This window comes from Mastigoproctus giganteus, chromosome 2, assembly GCF_048544385.1.
Source record: "Mastigoproctus giganteus isolate SK-2022 chromosome 2, ASM4854438v1, whole genome shotgun sequence".
NCBI lineage: Eukaryota > Metazoa > Arthropoda > Arachnida > Uropygi > Thelyphonidae > Mastigoproctus > Mastigoproctus giganteus.
In genome coordinates, this window is record NC_143576.1 from 180,867,254 (window position 1) to 180,891,088 (window position 23,835).

General features: G+C 37.4%; 1 protein-coding gene across 1 annotated transcript in view; it reads right to left on the bottom strand.

Moving 5' to 3' along the window:
- Positions 1-23,835, bottom strand: part of LOC150089802 (uncharacterized) — a 50,232-nt gene that overhangs the window by 5,627 nt on the left and 20,770 nt on the right. The window contains exons 2-4 of the mRNA XM_090368822.1: positions 21,866-22,049; positions 11,990-12,048; positions 8,764-8,892 (exon numbers count right to left, since the gene is read on the bottom strand). Coding sequence (XP_090224948.1) covers positions 8,764-8,892; positions 11,990-12,048; positions 21,866-21,956 — 279 coding nt within the window. The 5' untranslated portion in view covers positions 21,957-22,049. The remainder of the gene's footprint in view (positions 1-8,763; positions 8,893-11,989; positions 12,049-21,865; positions 22,050-23,835) is intronic.

A 23,835-nucleotide genomic window follows, 5' to 3' on the forward strand; every position in this document is an offset into this window, starting at 1 on the left:
TCACCTTGTAGCTGTTATGGGCTTCAGTACTTTTTTATTGCTCTGTAACCTTTCCATGCCACCATTTTCTGCTCAAGTAATGTGGCAACTTCACTATTCATCCAACTTGGAACCCTCCTTGTGGAGTATTTTTTTTAATGCTATATACGCATTCAAGGCATCTGTGATTAATGTTTTAAAAACATACCGCAGTTCAATTGTATTCATTCTTCCTGCGATATCTACCCACGTAGTACCTCTATTAAGGCACATAGTACCTTAATAGGGGCCACGTAGTACCTTAAGGCAACGTAATTTCCTTTTCTGAAATTAAAACCCATTCCTTTGCCTTTTACTACTGCTATCTCTCTCATCTCATCATCATCCACCGTAGAACTCCGTGATCGCTTCCTGCTACTAGTTCCTGTACTGTGAGCCCTGTTATGTCATCTGTTCGTGGGTTCATCTGATTCGTGGGTGATGATGAGGTTTAGGATATTTTTTTCTCTAGTACTTTCCTTGACATCTTGATACAAATAACAGTCATCAAGCTGATTTAAAAATTTTGTTCCCCATGTTGAGTTTCCTTCCCATTTACTCCAATCAATTAGAGGCAAATTGAAATCACCCATAATAAGGTGTAAGGCACGAAGTCTTACAAATTAAATTAAATATCAATATAATTAAAGAAAGAACGCTAGATAGAGTGATATTGTAAACCTTCCAAGAAAACACTTAAAGTCACAAATATTTAAGATAGTGGGTCTCACGTTAATGGACTTAAATTAAGTAGAAGCTATAGTTAATGTAAGAGCTAGAGGTAATGTAAATAGACCGTGAAAATAAACATTAGAAAGAGATATACGATCAGGGCGCACTACCTGAAGCAGCAAGTGAAGATAACGAGACGGAACAGTGGGGGGCCAATTGATAGGATGGCAAGGGAGGAGTCCTCCAGAGATTACAATAGGGGTACCAGCGGGGAGCGGTCCTCGTTTACTGTTAACAGAGCGGGAGTGGGCATTTCATAATAAGGCGAGACGAACCAAGTAAATGGACGCAGGTGTTTTTTGAATGGTTCTGGAAGGATTCTTAGCTGATGGAATTTCCGGTCATCTTACCAGAAAGTTCGAGAAAATTCTGGAAACCGGAAGTCTCTTTTCTACACCGGAAGGAGTTCGACCTTCCTGTCATGGGTCGAGGCAAATGAGAATGGAGATGATGATGGTCAGATAGAAATGATTGGTTGAGGAAAGGAGAGGAGCTACGAAATTTTGGGAAATAAAAAGGGAACAGCGCGAAAAGAGGGTGATAAATTTTTTTTTGGAGGAGTGATGAAGGTTTTTCGGAGTGGTATATTTTAGAAGGGGTGATGAAATTTTTTTCGGAGAGGTAGGCTCGGGAAACAGTCCCTGGAAGTGATCCACCAGTAGATCCAGTTATTGTGAGTTGACTAAGTTCTGATAGCTTTAGTAAAGTATAGATAATTTACAGTAAAGGGAACTTTCTCGAGATGGGACATAGAAGTCCGCAAGCGTCCACCGAGAGATATATTTAGGAGAACAGCGAGATAATACTCAGGGAAGAACATTTCTCTCTGTAGGCTGCAGGACCGTCCTGCAGCCTACAGAGAGAAATGAAGTAAAGGGAAGCGACTCCTACTGAATGATCAGACACATCGAAGAAAGATATGACACCAGGAATGATCGGCGAAGCGAATAGTATCCCTGGCAGATGTTAGCAGTTCCGAAGCTGAAGAAAAGCGATCTCAGACTGATGGTGGACCCCGATGCAGAGAAGAAAGTCAAAGACCAATCCTAGTATTAGCTGAGGAATTCAGCTCACCAGAAGTAAGTGCTGAACGGCATATGTACCATTAGGTAGTACAAAAGACTGTAGCTAAAGATAGATAATAGTTAAAGGGAATTATTTTGGGATGCACATAGTTGATTCAATGCTTATTCTATAGATAAGTGCAGAAATGTCATAAGGATTGTTTAATAAGAGGGTAGTTCATAGTTACGTTTCATCTGCCTAACTTTAATGAATGTATAGAATAAAAACCTTTTGGAAGGGTTAATCAATAGAGCTGTTAGAGTTGTACGTTAACTTATATAATGTTACGGAAGTAAAGAAGTGGTGCACCTCGTCGCTAAATGCTGAAATTTACCTGAGAGAATCAAGAAATAAATAAACCAATGTATATTTCATTAACGGGTAATTGGGTTGTGTTAGGGTGAGACTAGATTAGAATCATTTGTAAAGTGGACATTTAATTCCAGAAGAAGAATTGTATTAACCATGAAGAAGAATGTAGGATTGTGCTAGATAAGTATGAATAATAAATAAAATGTCACTTGTATTTAAGAAAGAGTTAAGTTAAACTGATCGTAGGAGAGTGTTAGTGGCCCAATAGTAAGAAGATGATGGATAGGAGAGCCTAATGACCAGGAACGTAATCCATGCCATGTACTTATATCAAGTGAGTAATGTGTAATGATATGCTAGATTTTTTTTATTTGTAAATATGTATAATAAACGTATTGTATTTAACTTAATGCAAATAGTGTTTGGTCATTTCTGAACTCACAACAAAATCCAAAGGAAGAGTGCACCAATATAGGAACTCCCTCAGAACCGGAATTCTTCTGTGAAATACACACAAGGCAGATGCAGAGTGGGGTATAGTAAGAATATTAATAATAAATAATAATAAATGAGAAAGGGGATTTTTAAGATAAGGGAGCTTATAAGTAAATAAATATAGCAATATTAAATAAAATAATAAAGACAAGGAAAACAAGTAATAAATAAATAAAACAACCTCACCCCCACAAAGACATTGACGCTTACTTGCTCATTCCATTTGCTTGTAGAGGCTTTCGTCATAATCTTCATGTCACCTGGTCTGTAGATTACTCCTACTCGCATTATACCTTTGTTTCCAACTATCTCGCATCATACAGACTCTATACTAGTATGTGAAACGTCTGAATCCTGGAAAGCTATCGTCGTAGTCAGGCTGCTTCTGATAAGAAGCATTACCCCATCACCCATTCTATCTACACTATCCTTCCTAAATACATTATACAAGCCGTACTGAAACTCATCATCCCCAATTTCCGGGTGGCACCACGTCTCTGTAAGCCCTATTATTATGTCCGCATTACTTCTTTTAACCAGCAGTTCGAATTCGCTCATTTTCTTGACGACACTTCTAACCTTACTGTATAAACAATTAAGACTTACTGTTCTTGTATATTTAACAACCCTAACACAACCTTTGAAGATTTTTAGGCTCCCTTCCCTGGCATTAGCCACCCGCTCGCTTGAAACGTTTTTGTCCCCAGAACATCTAGATAATATGTCCATTTGGGATTTGACAAGCTTACGTTTGTGCCTTAAAAGTCAACAGTAGTCGATGTATTTAAAAAGACAAGGACGTCACCACGTAGTCGTATGTATAACCGTGAGTGCTGATGGTCAGATAATGAAAAAAAAAAAAAAAAACGATTGGGATCGTCGATTACCTGAAGAACGTAGTGAAGGAGAATCGAAAACCTCCCTGGAATAACGTCGAATCCTCCTACAGTTTCACATGGGAACAATGAAATTCTTACTATTTAATTAATTCGAATTATTTTATTGAAATTAGCAACTTTAAGACGAAGTATTTATTTTATTTATTTATTTTATTTTTACTGACGGTGAATGGACGAAATATAGTTTCGCATTCACGACCATCTGTCTATTAATTACGCATATTCTTTGTCCCATTTATTTCTTTTATATAAATGAAATCTCTGGAACGTTCCTCGGCGATCGACTATATTATGAAAGAGCTCATACAACTTCCTCCACAATTGAAGGTAATCGGACCGAGACCTTTACAACACATTGTGTGGAAGCAGCAGCGACTTTAATCATCGTGCTACACGAAGTGCGTCTAGGTTGTGGATCCCCAATTTTTCATCATGCCGACGAACTGGGGTTAGAATAACACACGGTATAAAGGCGATCCACTGAAGTCTCGCGGCTTTCATTGTTTGGAAATTAATCCAAAAGTCCAATCCGACCTCGCAAGCTAGAGATGTACGAAATAAGCTGTCCACTGAGTGTAAATAAGTGTCCGTTGTTTTCCACCAAAATTCTTCCTAGTAAACCAGCTAAACCCAGGACGTAATGAACTGATCCACACTCGTCTAACAGTCTGCTCCCTGTAAACTATTATTTTCTAGATGTCTTTAAATAACACCTCTGGGACGCTTTCTACCTCTCTTTACTTTACATAAATATTAAAAAATGGAAGGCCTGTTTATGCACCTTTTTGATGTTACATTAGAGAACGACAGATCTCGAGGACTACAAGTAAATTGCACAGTAAACTTAAAAGACAATGAGGACTTATACGGTTCTGTTTAAAAAAGTTAAAAATTGGCACAGTTATTTACAAAACTGTACATGATGGATAAAAGATTGATATTTGAATTCGCTGCACAGTAAGGGAGACTAGGATCAATTCTTGCATTTTTTACATTTATTTCTATAATTACTCTATTTTTAATGGAAAAAAAAAATGTTAAGTAATTATGTAGCAGGTACATAATGTGTCCTTCCGCTAGCATATTTAACATTTAAGAGTCATCGGCAGGCGTTAAAAACATTTTAATTTTCAGATATTAATAAAATTCGTGAACACTAATCACTTGGAGCTCTTTGACTTCCTTTCTTTGCAACTTGACTTTTTCCAGTCCAACTTTCCTACCAGTGAAGCAATTTTCCTTGGTGATTTTTAATGTTCACAAATCCAGCTGGATTCCGTTTTCTAGTCACACCGACCCAGCAGGTCGAGATTCTGAGGCTTTTGCAATTACTAATGACCTAGCACAGATTGTTCATTTACCTACAAGAATACCGGACAATCCTAATCATACAGCCAATACGCTTGATCTTTTTCTCAAAAACAACCCTTCTAAGTACACCGTCGAAGTGAGAGGTCCTTTAGGCACTTCAGATCACAACTTGGTGATTGTCTCTTCTCCAAAGGAACTTTTATGTCATGGCTATTCCCAACCTCGTGTTGTTTGGCATTACAAGAATGCAAAATGGAATGACCTGCGAGACTTCTTTTCTTCTTTTCCTTGGTCGGATTACTGTTTCAAAACTTCTAGTGGCAACGTCTGCTCAGATCGTGTCAGTGAAATTATTCTTGCAGCAATGGAATCCTTTATACCACACTCCACTTTAAAACCTCGTCCTTTAAATAAATCTTGGTTTTCCAATAAATGTGCTAAGGCTGTTCAAGAGAAGAATGTTGCATATCGTAATTGGCTTGTTTCTAATTGTTCAGTTTCATTTTCTGCCTATACCAAAGCTCGCAACAATTGTAAAGCAGTTATTAATCAGTCCAAACTAGAGTTTGAACAGGCTAAGAGTAGAAAACGTGCTTTTTGCCCTAATGGTAGCAGAGCATTCTGGTCTCTTGACAAAGCTATTGGCCGCAACTTGTGCCCATCTCTGCTCCCACCTCTGTCCAAACCAGATGGTTCTGTTGTCACTTCAGCCAAGGATAAAGCTGACCTGCTAGCATCCCATTTTAGTTCCAGCTCATGTATTAATGATCTTGGTAAAACACCTCCCACCATTCCCAACACGCTCCATTCAATGTTTCCTGTGGTCTTCCCTCAAATGGATACCAGGAGGCAGTAGCGGATTAAGGTCGGTTGAGGCCCCGGGCGCAGAAGAAAATATTGGGCCCCTTAAAAAAAAGAGAGAGACAGGGAAAATAAAAATACATGTTAACCAATTTTTTAAATAAATAAAAAATATTATGTACTATTAATGTTTTATTTCCAATAAAATTTGAATATAATATATGTATAATATAATTAATAATAGCATAATAATAATAATCACAAAGTTTTGAACTAATATGTTCAACTAATTTGTTGGGGTTTTGCGTGGGCCCTTCAGAAGTCGGGGCCCAGGGCGCGCGCCCGGTGCGCCCGCCGTTAAATCCGCCTCTGCCAGGAGGATTTTAATGAATCTTGATGCTAAGAAAGCTCCAGGTCCTGATGGTATTTCGCCACTTGTTCTCAAAACCTGTGGTCCTGAAATTACTCGTATTCTTTGCCGCCTTTTTTCACTTTCTTATTCCAAATCTGTTTTTCCTTCTGCTTGGAAATTTGCTCATATCCAGCCAGTTCCTAAAAAGGGTGACAAATCCCTCCCATCCAATTATAATCCCATTGCAATTATTTCTACTCTTTCTAAAGTAATGGAGAAATCAATTAACTGCCAACTCTTAAACTACCTAGAAACCTTCCGTCTGATCAACGATCGCCAGTATGAATTCCGTCAGTGTCAATCCACTGGTGATATTCTGGCTTATGTTACCCATTTATGGACTAATTCAATGGAAAGGTTCGGTGAAACACAAGTAGTTGCTCTTGACATCTCGAAGGCTTTCGATCGTGTTTGGCATAAAGGTCTTCTAAACAAGCTTCCATCTTATGGTTTGCCAACTGTTTTCAGTAATTGGTTAACCAGTTTTTCTCTATGAAAACTCACTGAGGGTGATGGTAGATGGTTCTCTATCTTCTAACTTCTCCACTAATGCCGGTGTCCCCTAGGGTTCAGTTTTTCTCCCGCCCTTTTCCTCTTGTAGATTAATGACCTTCTTCCATTGACTGGAAATCCTATCCACTGTTTGCCGATGATGGCACATTGCATTCCACTTTCCATTTTGAGAAACCTTGTCCTGCTCAATCAGCTTCAACTTCTCGAATATCTGCTAACAATTCCTTAAATGCCGATCTTCAAGTAATTCTCCAGTGGGGCAAAGACAACTTTGTTGATTTCAACCCTTCTAAAACTCAGTCTTGTCTTATATCTCGCAAAAAGGATTCTTCTGCACCTATGCTTTTCTTTAGTGACACTCCGATTTCTAGGCAAAATGATATATCTCTTTTGCGGGTTATCCTGACTTCTAATCTCTCATGGCACAAGCACATTGCAAATATTGCTTCCTCTGCTTCTAAAAAACTTGGTTTTCTCTTTCGCTCTCGGCGTTACTTTTCTTCCAAACAGCTGCTCACTCTCTATAAATCGCAAATCCGCCCTGCCATGGAATATTGTTCCCACATCTGGCGTGGTGCTCCCAAAACCTCTCTCAGGCTTCAAGATTCCATTCAGAAGAGGGCAGTTAGGTTAATTAATGATTCATCTGTAACAGAATCTCTCCACTCGCTGTCTCATAGACGTACTGTTTCTGCTGCATGCCTTTTCTACAGATTCTTCCATGGGCACTATTCTTCTGAATTGGCTTCTATAATTCCCGCTCTCTTTTTCAAAACAGTCCGAACACGTGCCTCCACCAGCTAACATCCATTTACTGTCCAACTTCAAACCAACAGAACAAACTTTTCATCTTCCTCATTTATTCATTCAACTGCCGTTTTCTGGAACAACCTTCCTTCACATGTATTTTCTGAAAATTACAATCAACAGAAGTTCAAGTCCAATGTCAACAAATATCTTCTTTCATCTTCTCAACCTCCAACCCAAGCACGGTACTAAGTACTATAGGTTCTAATACCTCTCGTGTTTGGGGTTCACATAAAAAAAAAAAAAAAAAAAAACACAATAATAGAACAATGTTTTTATATTATTAATAATAATTACATATTGATTACTGAAAGTATTGGTTTGTGATCGCTAAAGTAGGATATATAATTTTTACATTGAAGGGTTTCCGACTAAATTCACCCTCTATAGTTGTTTCATTACGTATAGTATTTATCGAAAGATCTGATGGCATGTTGAATATTGTTTTCGTAAATGTGCAGAACTCGTTTCCAATATTAGAGTTTAATTTTAAAGAAAAAAGTTACATTCAATCTGAAAATACCAGGTGATTTGAAACCGGATTCGTTTTGGATTTAACGCATTATCCAGTTTCCGAAAGTTTGTGTATCTTAAAAGTTTAATATTTCTGGCTATAAATTCCTTTTGCTTTCCAACGATATGCTATCCGTCCCCATTACGGACCTACAGCTGAAGATAACGTAAATTCCGTATCGCTTTCGCATGAAGGTTGTTCGTTGCAATTTTTTTTTGGAAAAACGCTAGTAAAAACGTTTTTAACGTCAATCATTATATAATTTATGTACAGGAAAGGTAAAGTCTTTTTTGTCACGCTAAGTATACCTTTAAAAGAACTGAAAAGAATTTTTCTTTCTCAAATTCTGCCAGTAGATTATAAATATTTCTGAATCAAATTCAGAGTCTTATAAACTTTTCCCATTACAACTAGCCACCAGTTTATGATTTAATCTAGTTATAACGTGTCGCAGATTATTAAATTGTTTATTTTATTTTGACATCCCCATTTGGTTTTGGTTTTTATAGTTCACTTTTATTGAAAATTACTAAAAATATAAATAATATTTTAAAAATAAGATATGGCGTTTCACTTTAATAAAAATAGAGGGAAGGTGTCTGGGGCTCTTTGTGTAGGGATCCAAAAATGCTAGCTATGCCACTCGGCCTCCGTCAACTATAACGTAGCTAGAAATTTTAATTACGATTTAAATTATTACTATTTATAAAATTGAGTAATCATATTGACTTTTAATTAATATTTATCCTTGCAACTTGCTAATAAAAGGTTATGAAAAGTATCATTTCAACTGCTTTACTCCTCGCTGAATTATTATTAAAAGTATTTGCTTCAGAATTTTTGTAAGACATTTATAATAAATCCAGAAACATGTGTAAGTTTACCTGAGTAACGTTACGGTTGCAGTCACAGTTTGTCCAAAAATCACTGCAGATGAATTTGACGACATCTTTGTAGCCCTGGGACTTATTTTTTCCTACAGCTTCCAAACAATCGACTTTCATATCTACTATCTGTAAGAATAAAATGGAAATCTATATCAATATTATATTATAATTTGTTACATATGTTTTTATATATATAATATAATAAATAAAAAAATATATTTTTCTGTTTATACTCCGGCACGACAACCAAGTCAGTAGAGTTTACAATAAATTGTCAATACAAATATTTATCGTATTTAGTAATCACCGCTTTGAATCCCGGTCCACTCAAGGAACGCGTGCTACACACTCTCGCTCCTGACCACTGTGCTACTTTAAGCCTGTGTATAATATCGGTGTAGATACTCCATAGAATTAAATCACTCAAAGAAAAACTATGGTAGTAGTGGGAAATGCATCATTTCATCTGTAGTTGTTGTTATTATTTGGTTTTTAGGAGCATTAGCAACTAAGGCCATATTGCTCCGGGATATGCGGTGGTCATTCCCTGACCTTTCCGCATCCTCCGTATTTGGTGGTGACGGGCTCGAACCCCGATCTAATCAAGAAGCGTGTGCTACGCACTGCTGCTCCTTCCCACCTGGCTACGGAGGCGCCTCATTTCATCTGTATCTCGTATTGTGCTCATCCTTCACAACGAGTTACCAAGTATTGCACTCCCTCTAATAAGTAACGCTTCATTAATAGAGAAGACTATTGTAGAGAAGCGCTATTTATTCCAGGTAGTGCAATGCTTGGTAACTCACTGTGAAGAATGAGTCCAATACGAGATACACGTGAAATGATGCTTTCCACAATACGATTGTAGTTTTTCTTTAAGAGTTGTCTGTGGTGTATCTGCACCGATATTATATAGATATAGAATTATAAACTCTTAAAATATTATGCCTAGTTGCATTTACTTTATTTAAATAATATAATATTATAGAACATATTGGGGCATGCAGTTCAATTATTTAATAAATTACGATACGGAGAGACGCATAAGCTCCGAATTTCTGTCTTTTACCAAGCAATTTAATGAATCCTAAACTTTATCAATTTTCGTTCGTAAAATCTCGAATTTGCAAATCTTTCCATTTTGTTTTCTACTTTAACACTCTGATACGGTAAATCCTTACATTTGTGAGTTCCTTTTGAATAAAGGTTGATGCAAGTGATTGGTAAAAACCAAAAACTCATAATACGTAAAGTCGTTTATTTAGGTATTTATTTTTGTTAAAAAGAGAGAATAATCCGTTCCCATCTTAACATCATGCGTGCACAAGTAGGCAAATTTAAAAAAAAAAAAAAATACTAATGTTAAAATTAACTGTACAGCATTTAACTGAAGAACTATGAGTAAGGTTCGGGTGAACTTGTAAGCAGAAAGGAAATGTTGGAATGAGGGAATATTTAGAAAAGTGTCATCAAGGAGGCACCGCTAAATTTGAAATAAATGGCATTTTCTAAATTATTTTGGTGCACATACTTTCTGCAGCACTCTTTGGGCTATACTAAGTATAGCCCAAAGAGTATAGCATACTAGACGAGCTCTTGAAGCGCGGCGTCACCTTCCAACGCCCACTTTAGCAGAAAGCAGAGGGTGAAAGCATGCAAACTAGAGGGGTACTTCAAAAGCCGCGTAGAACGAAGTAAAATGGCGTAAAACATCTGCCAACGCCTTCGGGCGCGTTTATCTAATATATCCCCTCCCCTTCCTTCATTTGTTGCTCTAGTCCCTATTGGTGACTGGCATATTCTCATTTTATATTCGAATTAGGTAATGTTTTGCAGCTAACGACGTTTACTATACTGAAGGCTATGTAAACTATATAAACGAAGAATAAATGTAAAGTAAATTTAACAGAATATCTCGTATATATCATGGCACGATTGAGGCGGAAATAAGTACGGCCTTGTTCAAAAATCAGCACATAATGAATAATTCTTTAATTAATGTACAAATTAGTGCATTTGCTTCAGTTCTGTACATAGCCAACTACATAATTAGTTATAAATTGGTGTCATTAAGTATATCTCATATTGTGAATACCTTCACAACGAGTTACCAACATCATGGCAGCTCGTTGTGACTTATTACAACTCGTTATAACGAGTTGCAATAAGCTACGTAATGGTGTCGTATGGGTGATGGTATTGGCTGAGAATAAGTAACAATTGCGTCTCCTATGGTGAAACTGTACTTATTCGAGGCAGTGCAATATCATGGCAACTCCTTGTGAAGGTATTCACAATGTGAGATATATTTTATGATGCCAATTTATAATTACTTATGCAGTTGGCTATGGGCGGAAATGATGCAAATGCATTAATTTGCACATTAGTTAAACTATTTACGTAACCTGAGGATTTATCCCTAAACTATACCATAACTCTTTAATATACCGATAATTTTAATTTTCCGATCTCGCACATCTCGATCTCCCCAAACATTTGATGAGTTATATGATATGTATGTGAGTGTGGATGTGTGCAAAGTTACTGTAATGCTGGAGCAGATTTCACACCTTTCAAATGATGTTTCTCAAAGGAGCATAAACAGGTGCACTCATGAAGTGCATGTTTCATAATAATAAATCTTCATTTATTATTACGAAGAGGCCACGTTGGTTGTTGCAAATCAAATTTCCCGTGTTTCAAACTACAAATAATGGTACAGATCACTGCTCCACATTAATTACTTATTACGCGAAGTTCGTTTTATATTTATTTGTATTTTAAAAGGCATTCCATTTTGTCGTTGTTGTTTGTTCCCTAGCTTTTGAGAATTCATGCAGCTACAATCGCACAAATTTTATAATTTTTATCAATGAATTTATAAATTAATTAAGGTATCTGAATGAGTTATAAGTCATGTTTCTCAATGAATATCACTAATTCGATCTGGACGGTAGAAGTAACGTTCATTTAACCTTCATTTCTACATGAATTCAATATGATATTAGTTACAAAAATTATTACCATGGATACTAGAATCATCCAATACTAAAATTTGGAACCTTATTAGAGCCTTAACCATAGATCCATATTTCTGCAGGGAAATAAGTATGTTGGTAGATCCAGATATTATAAATTTCAGGCAAGATTAATACAAATGAAAATAGGTATTATAATATGATATTTTAAATAAATAATTGTATACTGAAAGAAGCATATTTACATTGTGGAACTTTTTATTCAAGCAATGCAGATACTTTATTAGATGATCTTCTGTTAAAACTGCAATGAAAATAAAAAAGGTTCATTTCGGTTTTATGATTCTTCTTTAGCGAATCTAGAATGATGAAATTTTGAATTTATGATATTGAAAGATATAGCACTTACAAATTTATATAAGAATATTTGTTTTGTTTTGTTTTTGCTAAAAGTAAGGTTAAAGTTTGAAGAACGCTAGATTTAGTAATGGATAATTTAAGCGTGAGAATTAAGAATAGTAGCAAAGGGGTAAACAAGTAATTCAAATAATACGAGAGAGCAAACAGGGACAGCAGGACTAGGTAAAGGGGTGCCATTTGAGAACAGGTATGAAGGGGTTGCTTAAGGAAGAACAATAGGACCTGAAACGGGATTATACGAAGCGCCTCCTTTGATCTATGACACCGTTAGAACCAAAACAGGAAATGAGTGGACGTCCAGTGTTCTCCTCAAATAAACCGGCGTCAGGCTGAATGATATTTGTGTGTTCGGATACTCTTAGAGACAGAGGTGTGAAACGAAAATGAATGTTTTTGGATTGATTGCCAGTGGAAATGAAAGGGTCATGTTACCTGTGAGAAAATAATAAGAAAGTTCTAGAAAAGGGTTGGTTTGTTCGCTGGGGATGACAGCTTGGGAGAATTGTGTTAACAAATAGCAAGGAACAGAAATTTAAGCAGAAAAAGAAGATTGATTGGAGTCATTGGGGGAGGCGTGCCAAACTTGAAGGGAAGAGTGAAGTTCGGGAAGAAAAAAATTGAGAGAGGGAGCATTCTGTGTCTGACTTCTGTGTTGTGTGGTCAAAGGGGCTAAGCTCGTGAGTGCAGGTTGAAGTGGAGATAGGCGAGTTTGGTAATCTAGGCCCTTGTAAAGAGCATGAGCCAGGCATGTACTCCTGTGAATATATTGTCTACAAAAGAAGGTGAATCATGTCAAGAGTGCCCCAGTCGTGAGCCAAGCCTGTCAGCCTCGAAAGAAAACCGGAATGCCTCCAGCAGTGAACGCAAGTCTGTCAGCCTCAAAGGAAAACCGGAGAGCCCAGAACTGGAGTAAGTCTGTCATCCACGTAGGAAGCCTGATCTCAAGGAAATTGGAAGTAGCAGAGATGTCGGAATGTAAGTCTGTTCCTTGTTCCTTGCAAATTGATGTTAATAATTCGTATATTGAGTTGAAGTGAGAGGGAGAGATAGTGTAGTTTATTGTAGCATGGTTTACCTATGTATATGGCAATTGCGATGTTTGTATGTAATTATTTGTTTATTTTATGTAAATGCTGTATTTATGTAAATGTTGTTGTATGCACATTAAAGTTTTGTAATTTTTTGTAAATCAATGTGTGGCTTTAATATTCTGCTAACAACCGATTTACACATACCAGAAATTGAAATTTTCTGAAAAGTGTAGTCAGGTTTGCGTATGTGGGGGTGTTAAAGACGTCAGTAGGGTGTTCAGAGAATTGAAAATAATAAGAAAATAATACAAATAAAAATTATCTCCCCACACAATTGTCGATAAGCCATCCAAGATTAAAGTGGTTTTATAGTGCAGGAAGATAACTGGCGAGATGAGGCAGAATTAAAGCAGTTTAAAGTGTAGCAGAGCATTGAAGTATATATAGCAATAATTGGTTAAAATAACTAGAATTCAGTATACTCAGGTGCCGAAACTATAAAATTCAGCTGGCGAGCCAGAAAATTATTAGTGGATTATTAAGAAATGGTTAATTTTGAAATAAGGATTGAAGTATTGAATGTTTAAAATGTTTAAAAAATATCAAGTGGATTACTGACTAGTGAGTGTTGATTTAAAGTTGATTATTGATTTATGGTAATTTTTGATTTATTGAGGGTGCAATTTATCGAGGTTATAATTGATTAAACAGGTAGATCATTAATTGAATGTCAAGTATTAATTAATGAATTGTTTACTCGTGAAATTAGCTACTGACGTAGAGTTGAGAGGAAGAGCAGGTTTTAGACAAGATACTGATGGGGCAGTTCATAACTGGTGTAAAAGATAAATAGCGCAAGGAAGTCCTCGATATAGTCCATCTTCCTTGGTGCATGCGTTTGAATTGGCACTGAAAGAATGGTTAGACCAGTACTTCAGGAAAGAAGTGAGGAGGGACATATATCAAGTTTCACAAGCACCTCCTTGGATCTATGACACCGTTAGAACCAAAACAGGAAATGAGTGGACGTCCAGTGTTCACGTCAAAATAAAATGGTGTCAGACTGACTGATATTTGGGTATTCGGATACATTTAGGGGAAAATATGTGGAAAGAAAATTAGTGTTTTTGGAGGTTGCCAGTGGACATGAAAGGGTCATGCTGCCTGTGGGAACAAAATAAGAATGTTCTAGAAAAGAGTTGGTTTGTGTGCTGGGGAGACAGCTTGGGAGAATTGTGTTAGCAAATAGCAAGGAACGGAAATTTAAACAGAAAAAGAAGATTGGTTGGCATCCTTGGGGGAGGCGGGCCAAACTTGAAAGGAAGAGTGAAGTTCGAGAAGAAAAAAATTGAAAGAGGGAGCATTCTGTGTCTGACTTCTGTGTAGTGTGGTCAAAGTGGAGAAGGTGGTGATTGCGGGTTGAAGTACAGGTAGGCGAGTTTCGTAATGTAGGCCCTTGTAAAGAGAATGAACCACCTGTAAATACATCGTCTACACAAGAAGGTGTGTCATGTCAAGAGTGCCCCAGCCGTGAGCCCAAACCTGTCAGCCTCGAAAGAAAACCGGACTGTCCCCAGCAGTGAACGCATATCAGCCTCGAAGGAAAACCAGAGTCCAGAACTGGAGTAAGCCTGTCAGCCACGTAGGAAACCTGAACTCAAGGAAATCGGAAGTAGCCGAGATGTCAGAATGTAAGTCTGTTCCTTGTTTCTTTATTGAATCCTGAACTCAAGGACTCATAACCTAGCTCTGTAAGCCATTGAGCAATAGTCCTTGTAAAAGAAAGAAACATTCCTGTTGTTAATGATATGAATAAATGCAAGGGTGGTTCTGGTGTTTGAGAACAAGTGTGAAAGGATAGGTTAATCTATTTCATTAAATTAGGCCAAGTTCCAAATAAGGTAACATAGCAGCTGAGGTGCAAAGAGAATTAATTTTATTAATAGAAAAACCACAGGAGTAAAGAGGGGTGACTAAGGTGATAACTAGAGTGTCTAAGATATTAATTAAAGCAGCATGGGTGACATATAAGGAATGTTATTGAGATAAGAGAGTACCAGATGTAATACGTTTTGTGTATTAAAGGCTAGAAACAAAGATTCTAAAGGAGTAATAAGAGCTGACATAAATATTATTGATGTAAGAGAAAGACAGAAAAACAAACTGACAAGGTAAGAGAATGGTTGGGTAATCATTGTGGAGTCAATTTTATGTAAAATTCAACTGATACAAACTGATGTTAATAATTCGTATATTGAGAATAATTAAGGAGAGAGAGAGAGAGAGAGAGAGAGAGAGAGAGAGAGAGAGAGGGTAGTGCATTGAGGCATGGTTTACATATGTATATCGGAATTACGATCCTTGTATGTAATTATGTTTCTTTTATGTAAATGTTGTATTTATGTAAATCTGTTTTATAAATTAAAGGTTTGTAAATTTTAGTAAATCAATGTGTGGCTTTAATGTTCTACTAACAACCGCTTTATACACATTAGAAATGGGAATTTTCTGAAATTTGTAGTCAGGTTTGCGTATGTGGGGTGTTAAAGACGTCAGTAGGGTGTTCACAGAATTGCAAATTGCAAATATTTTAGTTAAGTTAATAAGAGAATTGCAAATAAATAACAATTCAACATCATAACCCCCACAACAATATCATAGAACATATTCAAATTAACAGATTCAACCGTTTAATTTCACAAATTCAAATGTTTAATTTTAACAAATTAAATTTGAACAAATTGAAATGCTGTAATTTAAATGATAATTGTAACAAAGATAAATTATAACCGTAAAATCCTATAGAAAACTTTTGTAGACTAAGAGGGAGGTTTTCTTATAACACTTAATTAGATTGAGATTAAAATTAATATGCCTGCATTTTCATGAATATAGTCGTGAAAAGAGCTCTCATGCTGTTTACAAGTCTGATAGAAATAATATTACTAATGGATTGAAGATACGGTGCTAGGAAGCCAAAATTTTCTTCCCCATCGAAAAAAAAAAAAAAAAAAAAAACAATGCCGCATGTGTTTCTCCTATTCTCTGCACTCTCAACTTCAATGCACATGGAGGCACTGGAATGACACAGCCTTATAATAATATATAATACATAAACCTTTATAATGACCAATTAGGTAAACAATATAAATTGAAATTTGAGTATTATAGAATTAATAATTAATGAGCGGTTATTATATAGTATGAGAAGTAGTTATTACGAATAAAATTTAAATATTTGTTTTGCTAAACTAAATCCAGGAAGGGAGATGGAAAACAAGTTTTAAGTTAAAAATAATAATTATTAAGATTGTATATTTAGTTGTAATGTAAATAAGGTTAAATTTGGAAGAAACACTGGATTTGGGAATGGGAAAGTTGTAGACGAATATAATAAATAGCGGCTAAATGGAAACAAGTAATTTCGAGAAATATATATATATATATATATATATATAGAGAGAGAGAGAGAGAGAGAGAGCAAACGAGGACAGCAGAACTAGGTGGAGGGTGCCATTTGAGAACAAGTGTGAAAGGGTTGCGGAGAGCCAGAACAATAGTACCGTGAAACGGGGGGAAATACGAAGCCTCTATTTTGATCTAAGCCACTGTTAGAAAGTAAACAGAAAAGTAGTGGACGTCCAGTGTTCGCACCAAAACAAAACGGTGTCAGGGTGACTGAATTTTGAATAAGTTGACCATATTTAGAGAGAAAGTTTGAACACGGAAATGTTTTGGAGATTACCGGCAAACATGAAAGGGTCATACTGCCGTGTGAAAAAGAAAAAAAAAAAGAAATTTCTAGAGAAGGGCTGGTTGGTGTGCTAGGGAGACAGCTGGGTGAGATGTTTTAGCAAATAAAAAGGAAAAATTAAGCAGAGTATGAGAATTGGTTACGAGTCCTTGGGGGAAGCTTTCCAAACTTGGGGGAAAAAGAAGAGTTCGGGGGGAGTAATAGAGCATGTGCCCACTCTGTATCTGACTTCTCTGTGGTCAACAGGAGAAGGTCGTGAATTTGCAGGTTGCAGTGGGAGTAGATTGCTTGGTGGTCGGAGTTCACAGCTCGTTGTAGCAAGATGAAGAAGAGAAATAAAAAACGTGAGAGAAAGGATAGTGAGGCGTAGAGTAACTACTGACTGAAAGTGATGATGGTTTCTGGAGGTATGGAAGATTGGAAACATGTGCATCGACAGTTGTGAAACTAAATGAGCCAAGAAGACTAAGAAAGCCTGGTCCGGCATCGGGAGGCAGTGATAATGGCCAGTTGTGTAGATAAGTGAGCCAAGACGACAAAGAGAGCCTGCACTTGTGTCTAGGGTCAGGCCCGTTGAGAAATGGCTAGTTGTGCAGATATATGAGCCAAAAGAGAAAGAAAGCCTGGTCTGGCATCAAAAGGCAGTGCGCCCAAGAAATGGAAGAAAGCCCGTCCGCCGCGAAGGAAGCCTGAACGCAAGGAAATCGTATGTTGCAGCTATTCCTGAACATAAGTCTCTTTTTTTTTTTTTTTTTTTCTCGAATCCTAAATTGAAGGACTCATAATCTAGCTCTGTAAGCAATTGAGTGACAGTCCTTTGAAAAAAGGAACGCTCCTGTTGTATTAGGCAAGTTAGTTTCTAAGGTTGAGACAATTTGTTATGAATGTCCATGATAATGAAATAACATAAGGGTGGGAAAGGAGATGAGGAAGATGATAACTAGAGAGAAAACCTGTAAAAGCAAGCTTATACAGCACTAGCCACAAAAATGTGAACACTTCCTATTTCACCTACCCATCCCCTCTAATAGTTTATCTAGTTCTTCCTTGAATTTATTCAAGCTACAATCTCTAAAATACCTGATGGAAGTTTGTTTAAACAATCAACCACCGTCTTGCTGAAGGCAAATTTCCGCACATCCGACCTGACCTGCAACCATTCTATCGCAATTTGAAATTATGCCCCCCCATCATGTGTGTAAAAAAAAATTCAAATTATTATTTTAGGGCTGCCCGTAATTAAATACATTAACCCGTATTTGTGTCTGTAAATTGCATATGTTCTATGGTCGATTTGCCTGTTTTTCTGGACGAAAACACCCCGGTTACTGGGGAAAAAAACCTTGCTATCTACGCCTGAGACCGACTAACTCAGCCACGGAGTGAAAAAAGCCCATTAAAGTTCCTCGCATCATCGACGGGATTCGAACCCAGGCCTTTTCCACCAGGTGTGGGGAGGACGGTGACGTTACCACTGTGCTATACGCGCAGCCATCATGTGTGTAGTCTGAGGAAAGATTCCACAGCACTGAGCTCACTAAATCCCTTAAAGGCCTTAAACCCCTCAATCAGCCCGCTTTTCGCCTAATCTCTAGAAGCAGCAATTTGCAAAATTACTGCCTCTGGAGATTAAGCGTCTGGAGCCTTTCCTGGTAAGAGCACCCTTTCCTCCGCTCACCAATCTTGTTACTCTTCTGTGTACCTGTTTCAATACATTCACGATCTTCCTAAAATGATACTTTTACACCCGCATGCAGTACTCAAAATGTATCCTAAACATTGCCTTATTCAATGAATATAATCACCTCAATTTCCCTAAATGCAAAATTCTGTGCATCATAAACAAACTAAAGATGTGTTCTAACTGCCTGCCTGCACCGTTCGAGAAAGACCTAAATTTCTGACTGCACAAAATCCCTCTTTCTCATTTTCACTACTCTGAAAGCAGTCCTACCAATTGGTACGTTAATCTGGGACTGCTGCTTTCCATATGACCTACAATACTTTACATTTTCCAATTTTAAACTTCAATTGCTACTTCACAGCTCATCTGCCTAATTTGTCTAGGTCTTGCTACATTGCAGATTATTGAGATTAAGTAATTAACTGAAAGTGTTCCGGCCTTAGTATTATCTGCAAACTTAGATATTAAGGCTGCTATTGCTTCATCAGTATCACTAACAACTGTTCCAGCAGGGAACCTGGGGGACTCCACTAACAAGCTTAGACCAAGAAGAGCAATGCCCACTGATAACCACTCTGTCTTCTACAATTTAATCATTCCTTTTCCATAGCAGCAACTTGCCCTTAATGCCACAATGCTCCAATTTGTACAACAGTTTTTTTTTTTTTTATATACATGAATATTATTATAAACCTTAAAAATCGTTGCCCCTACACAGCAGTTATCTAGTAGGGCATATACACTGTCGTACCATTAATGTCCGACACCCACCCCTCCATGGATGGAGAAACAGGTCCTGTGCATGCAACACGTCACAGAACCTGCTATAAATATGTAGCACTAGTCTTCGAACAGACAATTGCATAAGTGCGCAAGAAAGATGACACGTTCAACAGAATTACCTCAACAGTTCAGTATAATTGATCACCTCAACAAATGCTAGACGCCGATTAACACGGCGTAAGGAGCGCGAATCCTGGACTGTAGAGCAGTGGAAAACAGTCCTATGGACATATGAGTAGAGGTTCCCACTGTACCAGTCTGATGGCCATTCCTGTGTGTGGCGAATGCAAGGACAACCGTTCCTTCCTGATGGTATTCTCCCTACAGTTCAGTTTGGTGGAGGCAGTGCCATGTTATGGGTCTCCTTTCATGGTTTGGCTTGGGCTCATTTGTCGCTATCGACAAAACCATTAATGCTGTGCATTACCAGGACAGCCTGCACAATTATGCACTTCCAAAATTATGCCAATTCTTCGGAGAAGGTCCATACCTGTATCAGCAAGACAGCGTGCCATGCCATACTGCTCAGGTCGTAAGAGAGTGGAGTTTGAGGACATGGGTGTGCAAATGTTGGATTGGCCAGCCCAGAGTTCTGATCTGAACCAAGAGGCGGACTGGCTATGAGCCTTACTGGTTTCGCTTTCATAGTTTAGTTTGGGCCCATTTGTCGTTATCAACAAAACGGTTAATAAGCACAGCCTGGACAATTATGTATTTCGAACATTATGGGAATACTTCAGAGAAGACCCATACCTGTATGAACAAGTCATCGGGCTATGCCATACTGATCAGATCCTAACAGAGTGGTTTGAGACATGGGTGTGAAAAGGTTGGATTGGACATCCCAGAGTATTGATCTGAACGCAGAGGCGGACTGGCCTCTGGGGAAACACCAGGGACCGGACCCGATGGAGGCCAGTGTGATTTTGTCCATACACTCTAGTATGAGGAAGCTACAAATTTTCCCTTGTAAGAATTTTTGACCCAGTTCGCCTCTGTCTGAACCTTATCGAGCAACTTTGGAATGTATTGGATCGTCGGGATCGCCCAAAAAAACAAGGAGAGGTTGTGGCTGCGTTAAAGGCCGAGTGGAGAACATATTACCTAACACTATAAAAAGCTGGTTGAGAGTATGCTACGAAGATTCAAGGCCGTCATAAAAGCAAACTGTTTCAGTACAAAAGATTAAAAGGCAAAATAAAAGCTCTTTTTTTGTCTAAAGGCAGGTATCCTGACATTAATGGTAGGACAGTGTATATTCTAAATCATTGTCTTGTTAATTGCCTTGTACGTTGAATTATATTCTCCCTATCATTCACTGGGTTGTTCGCCTTGTGAGTATTCTTTTGCAAGGCTTGAACAGCTTGTACTATTGTACTATGGAAGGAGTACTTTTAGGACTTTTTTTTTAGGACTGTTAAAAAAGAAACAATTATATGTAATTGTTTCTTTTTTAACAGATTTATCCTTATTGGTTTAAATCTGTTACAGTCATACGTATATTTAACTGTGGAGACCATTTTTTTTTTTATTCACACTCGATAAACTTTATTAGTCCAATTTACCGATTAATCTTTTGTGTTTATGGCTTTATGGATTTAGAAAGGAGGCAGTCCCCGATATGGCCAGTCGACTCAATGGTCTCCAGACTCTGTGCATGCCTTACTCCCTCGCCAACGGATTTCGTGATCTCCAGTCGCAACTGTTTTCTGCTCAGTATAAACTTCATTTAACTTAAGCTATAATTTAACAAAAAAAGTAACCAGTTATTTATATAGGGACTTAGATATTGCGGCTTTATTTTTTAAGAAATAACTGATTTTCAGTTTTTTTTTTAATTTGCTTTTCTTTCTCTTTGTCAAGTTCTTGTAACAGGAATTACATCTTCCAAAAATGTACAAGAAGGCTCACGCTTCCAAAAGATTCCTTTTTCATTTGCATGAAGCAGGAATCTTTGTAAAACATTTTTTATCGTGTCCCGAAAAGTTAATAATAGTAAGAAGGATATTAAAATATCTAAATAAATTGCAGGATTTTTAAATTATTCTTGAAGACATTTAAATAATTGAAAGCAAAATTAAGGTTCCAACGAAATTTATAACAAATTAAGAAATTCTGAATAAATGCCCAAACTCAACTGATTTAAAATTCATGTGGCCAAATATGAGCTATCAGGGATCGTGATGTGCAGGTGCTATGATAAATTCTGAAAAATTAATGAAACGACGAACAATTGATTGACGAACAGGGAGGGCTTGCTGTACTACTGACAACTTGATCACGTTTCTTACATCTCGATTCTTGGATTTTATTGTAATCTCATTTTACTTTGACTTATGATTTCTGTAGGATATATATAAAACTTTTCCATTATTTATATTAAGATTACTCCTAAATATTTGAAAGTGAAACTGTTTATTATATTTATGTAATTTTATATATTACTCACAACATCTAGCGCAATCCGTCAATTTATCAGCTGTGTGTATATCACCAAGTGCCAAACTGAAGAGGACTGAAAATGAAAGTAATTTCAACATCTTCGCTTAGGATGTCGGGAATCTTTCTCTCAATATGGTTGCTTCTTTAGAGAAATGAAAGACTTCTGGACTAATAAACAGCCTGCTTTAATTCTGAAAAACAAAATGAAAATTACGGTAACTTGAGGTTCAATCATTTTTTAAAAATATTTCATACATAGCAAAGACTATTCTTTAGAATAACACTGTACCTTAAGCATATAAAGTTTTAATATATCCTGTTTCCAGAGTACGTGTGGGTTCCATAGATAATCAGTCTATCCCAACGGTAGTTGTATTGATTTTTATGTGAAGATTCGGTTTTTATTTTGTACTGAGGTCACTAAGGTTATAGTACTTCGTGGCTTTAGCTGTCCTGGCAGCACGAGTTATAAATAATCCAGCCTGCGATGACGCTAATCGTAAAATGGCTAGTTGAGCTTAACCAACATAATTTTTACCTCCAGCAAATCGATGGTTGTTTCTGGTCAGGTTTTATAAGTGTGAATACGCTATCTATTTTGGGCTTAAAATAAACCCTGGAAAATCCAAATCTATCATCTTCTCCCCTAGACCAGAAGCAGACCTCAATCCAGCAGCTTCTCTGCAGCCCTCTATTTCTGGCATGTTCTTGTCGTCACTCATTCCGTAAAATTCTTAGGAGTGGGAATGGATGAAACCTAACATAAAAGGAACAAATCCAGCAGCTGCGTTCAAGAGCATTACGGGCTTTCTGGGGTATGAAACTTGATCTCTGGAGAGCGCACAACAAGGAAACAGTCAGAAAATTTCTCCTCTACTATTTTAATTCTGTCATCAGTTATGGTATTGAAGTTTGGTCGACTGCTTCTCTGTCCAGGCTGAATACGTTCTGGGGTCTGCAATTCTGGGTCCTAAAGTGGGCCAACAATTGGGCTCACCCACCCTTTACAACATCAAATTCACAGCTCTGCATAAATATCAGATGCACCCCAGTCCAGCACCTGGCATATGCGAGGAAGCTCACAATGGCGCTTAATCTGTGCTCCGCTGCTCTCGACTTCGTTAATATCTGGGAAATCGTAGGCTGGTAGAGCCGTCAGAAACCGTACAGTGCTATGTTCTAACCTGCAGAAGCTCTCGACCTTCAAGCTGCACTTTCCGAACAGCATCATCGGCGCGCTGAACTCCGCAAACATATGTGGTCCAGAGATTCTGCCTACATAAGAGAAAAATGCAAATCCATATTCAAGTGCATTCAGTATTCTTGAATTCTTGAAATTCTCAGCGGAATAACTCCCAGTGAAAGTTTCGGGACTGTCTCAGTGTGTTGCAGCTTGTATATAATAACTGTAAAATCTATATAATGCAATATAATCTTGTGTAAAACGAAATTTTTAGAGATCTTCAAGTACCGTGTTAATAGACTAGTAAAGGACAGCGAAAGCTTAAAAAGCGGTACTCACCTTGAATCAATCTGCAATGGCTTACTTAGGCAGCGTGGTTAATATTTAGGTTGAATTGTTAAATTGAATAAAATTAAAAGGGAGGAAGTAGGTAAGTATTGACTGAGTTAAAATAGACACAAGGAGACAGAAGCGTACACGTCTAATCCTTGGTTGTCATTGAAGTAAAGAAGCAAACGAATAATTGAAAACTGAATATAGTGAAGCCAATAGTCGTTACGAGAACTTTCGTTAGTTAAAACGTCTTCAGTTGGCAATGTGTGTGTGTGGAGAGAACGCGCATGGTATTTAAGAATAAAAAATTATACTCTCGTGATGCCTTTTTTGACATGTGGGAACTTTAATCGCGGGAGGTTCCAAATTGGGGAAAGATTGAAGGGGAGTTTGGAATTTAGAATTTTGAGGTTAGAGTGGTGCCGGTACCATTCAATAGCTAGGGCTTCATATTGAAGCAT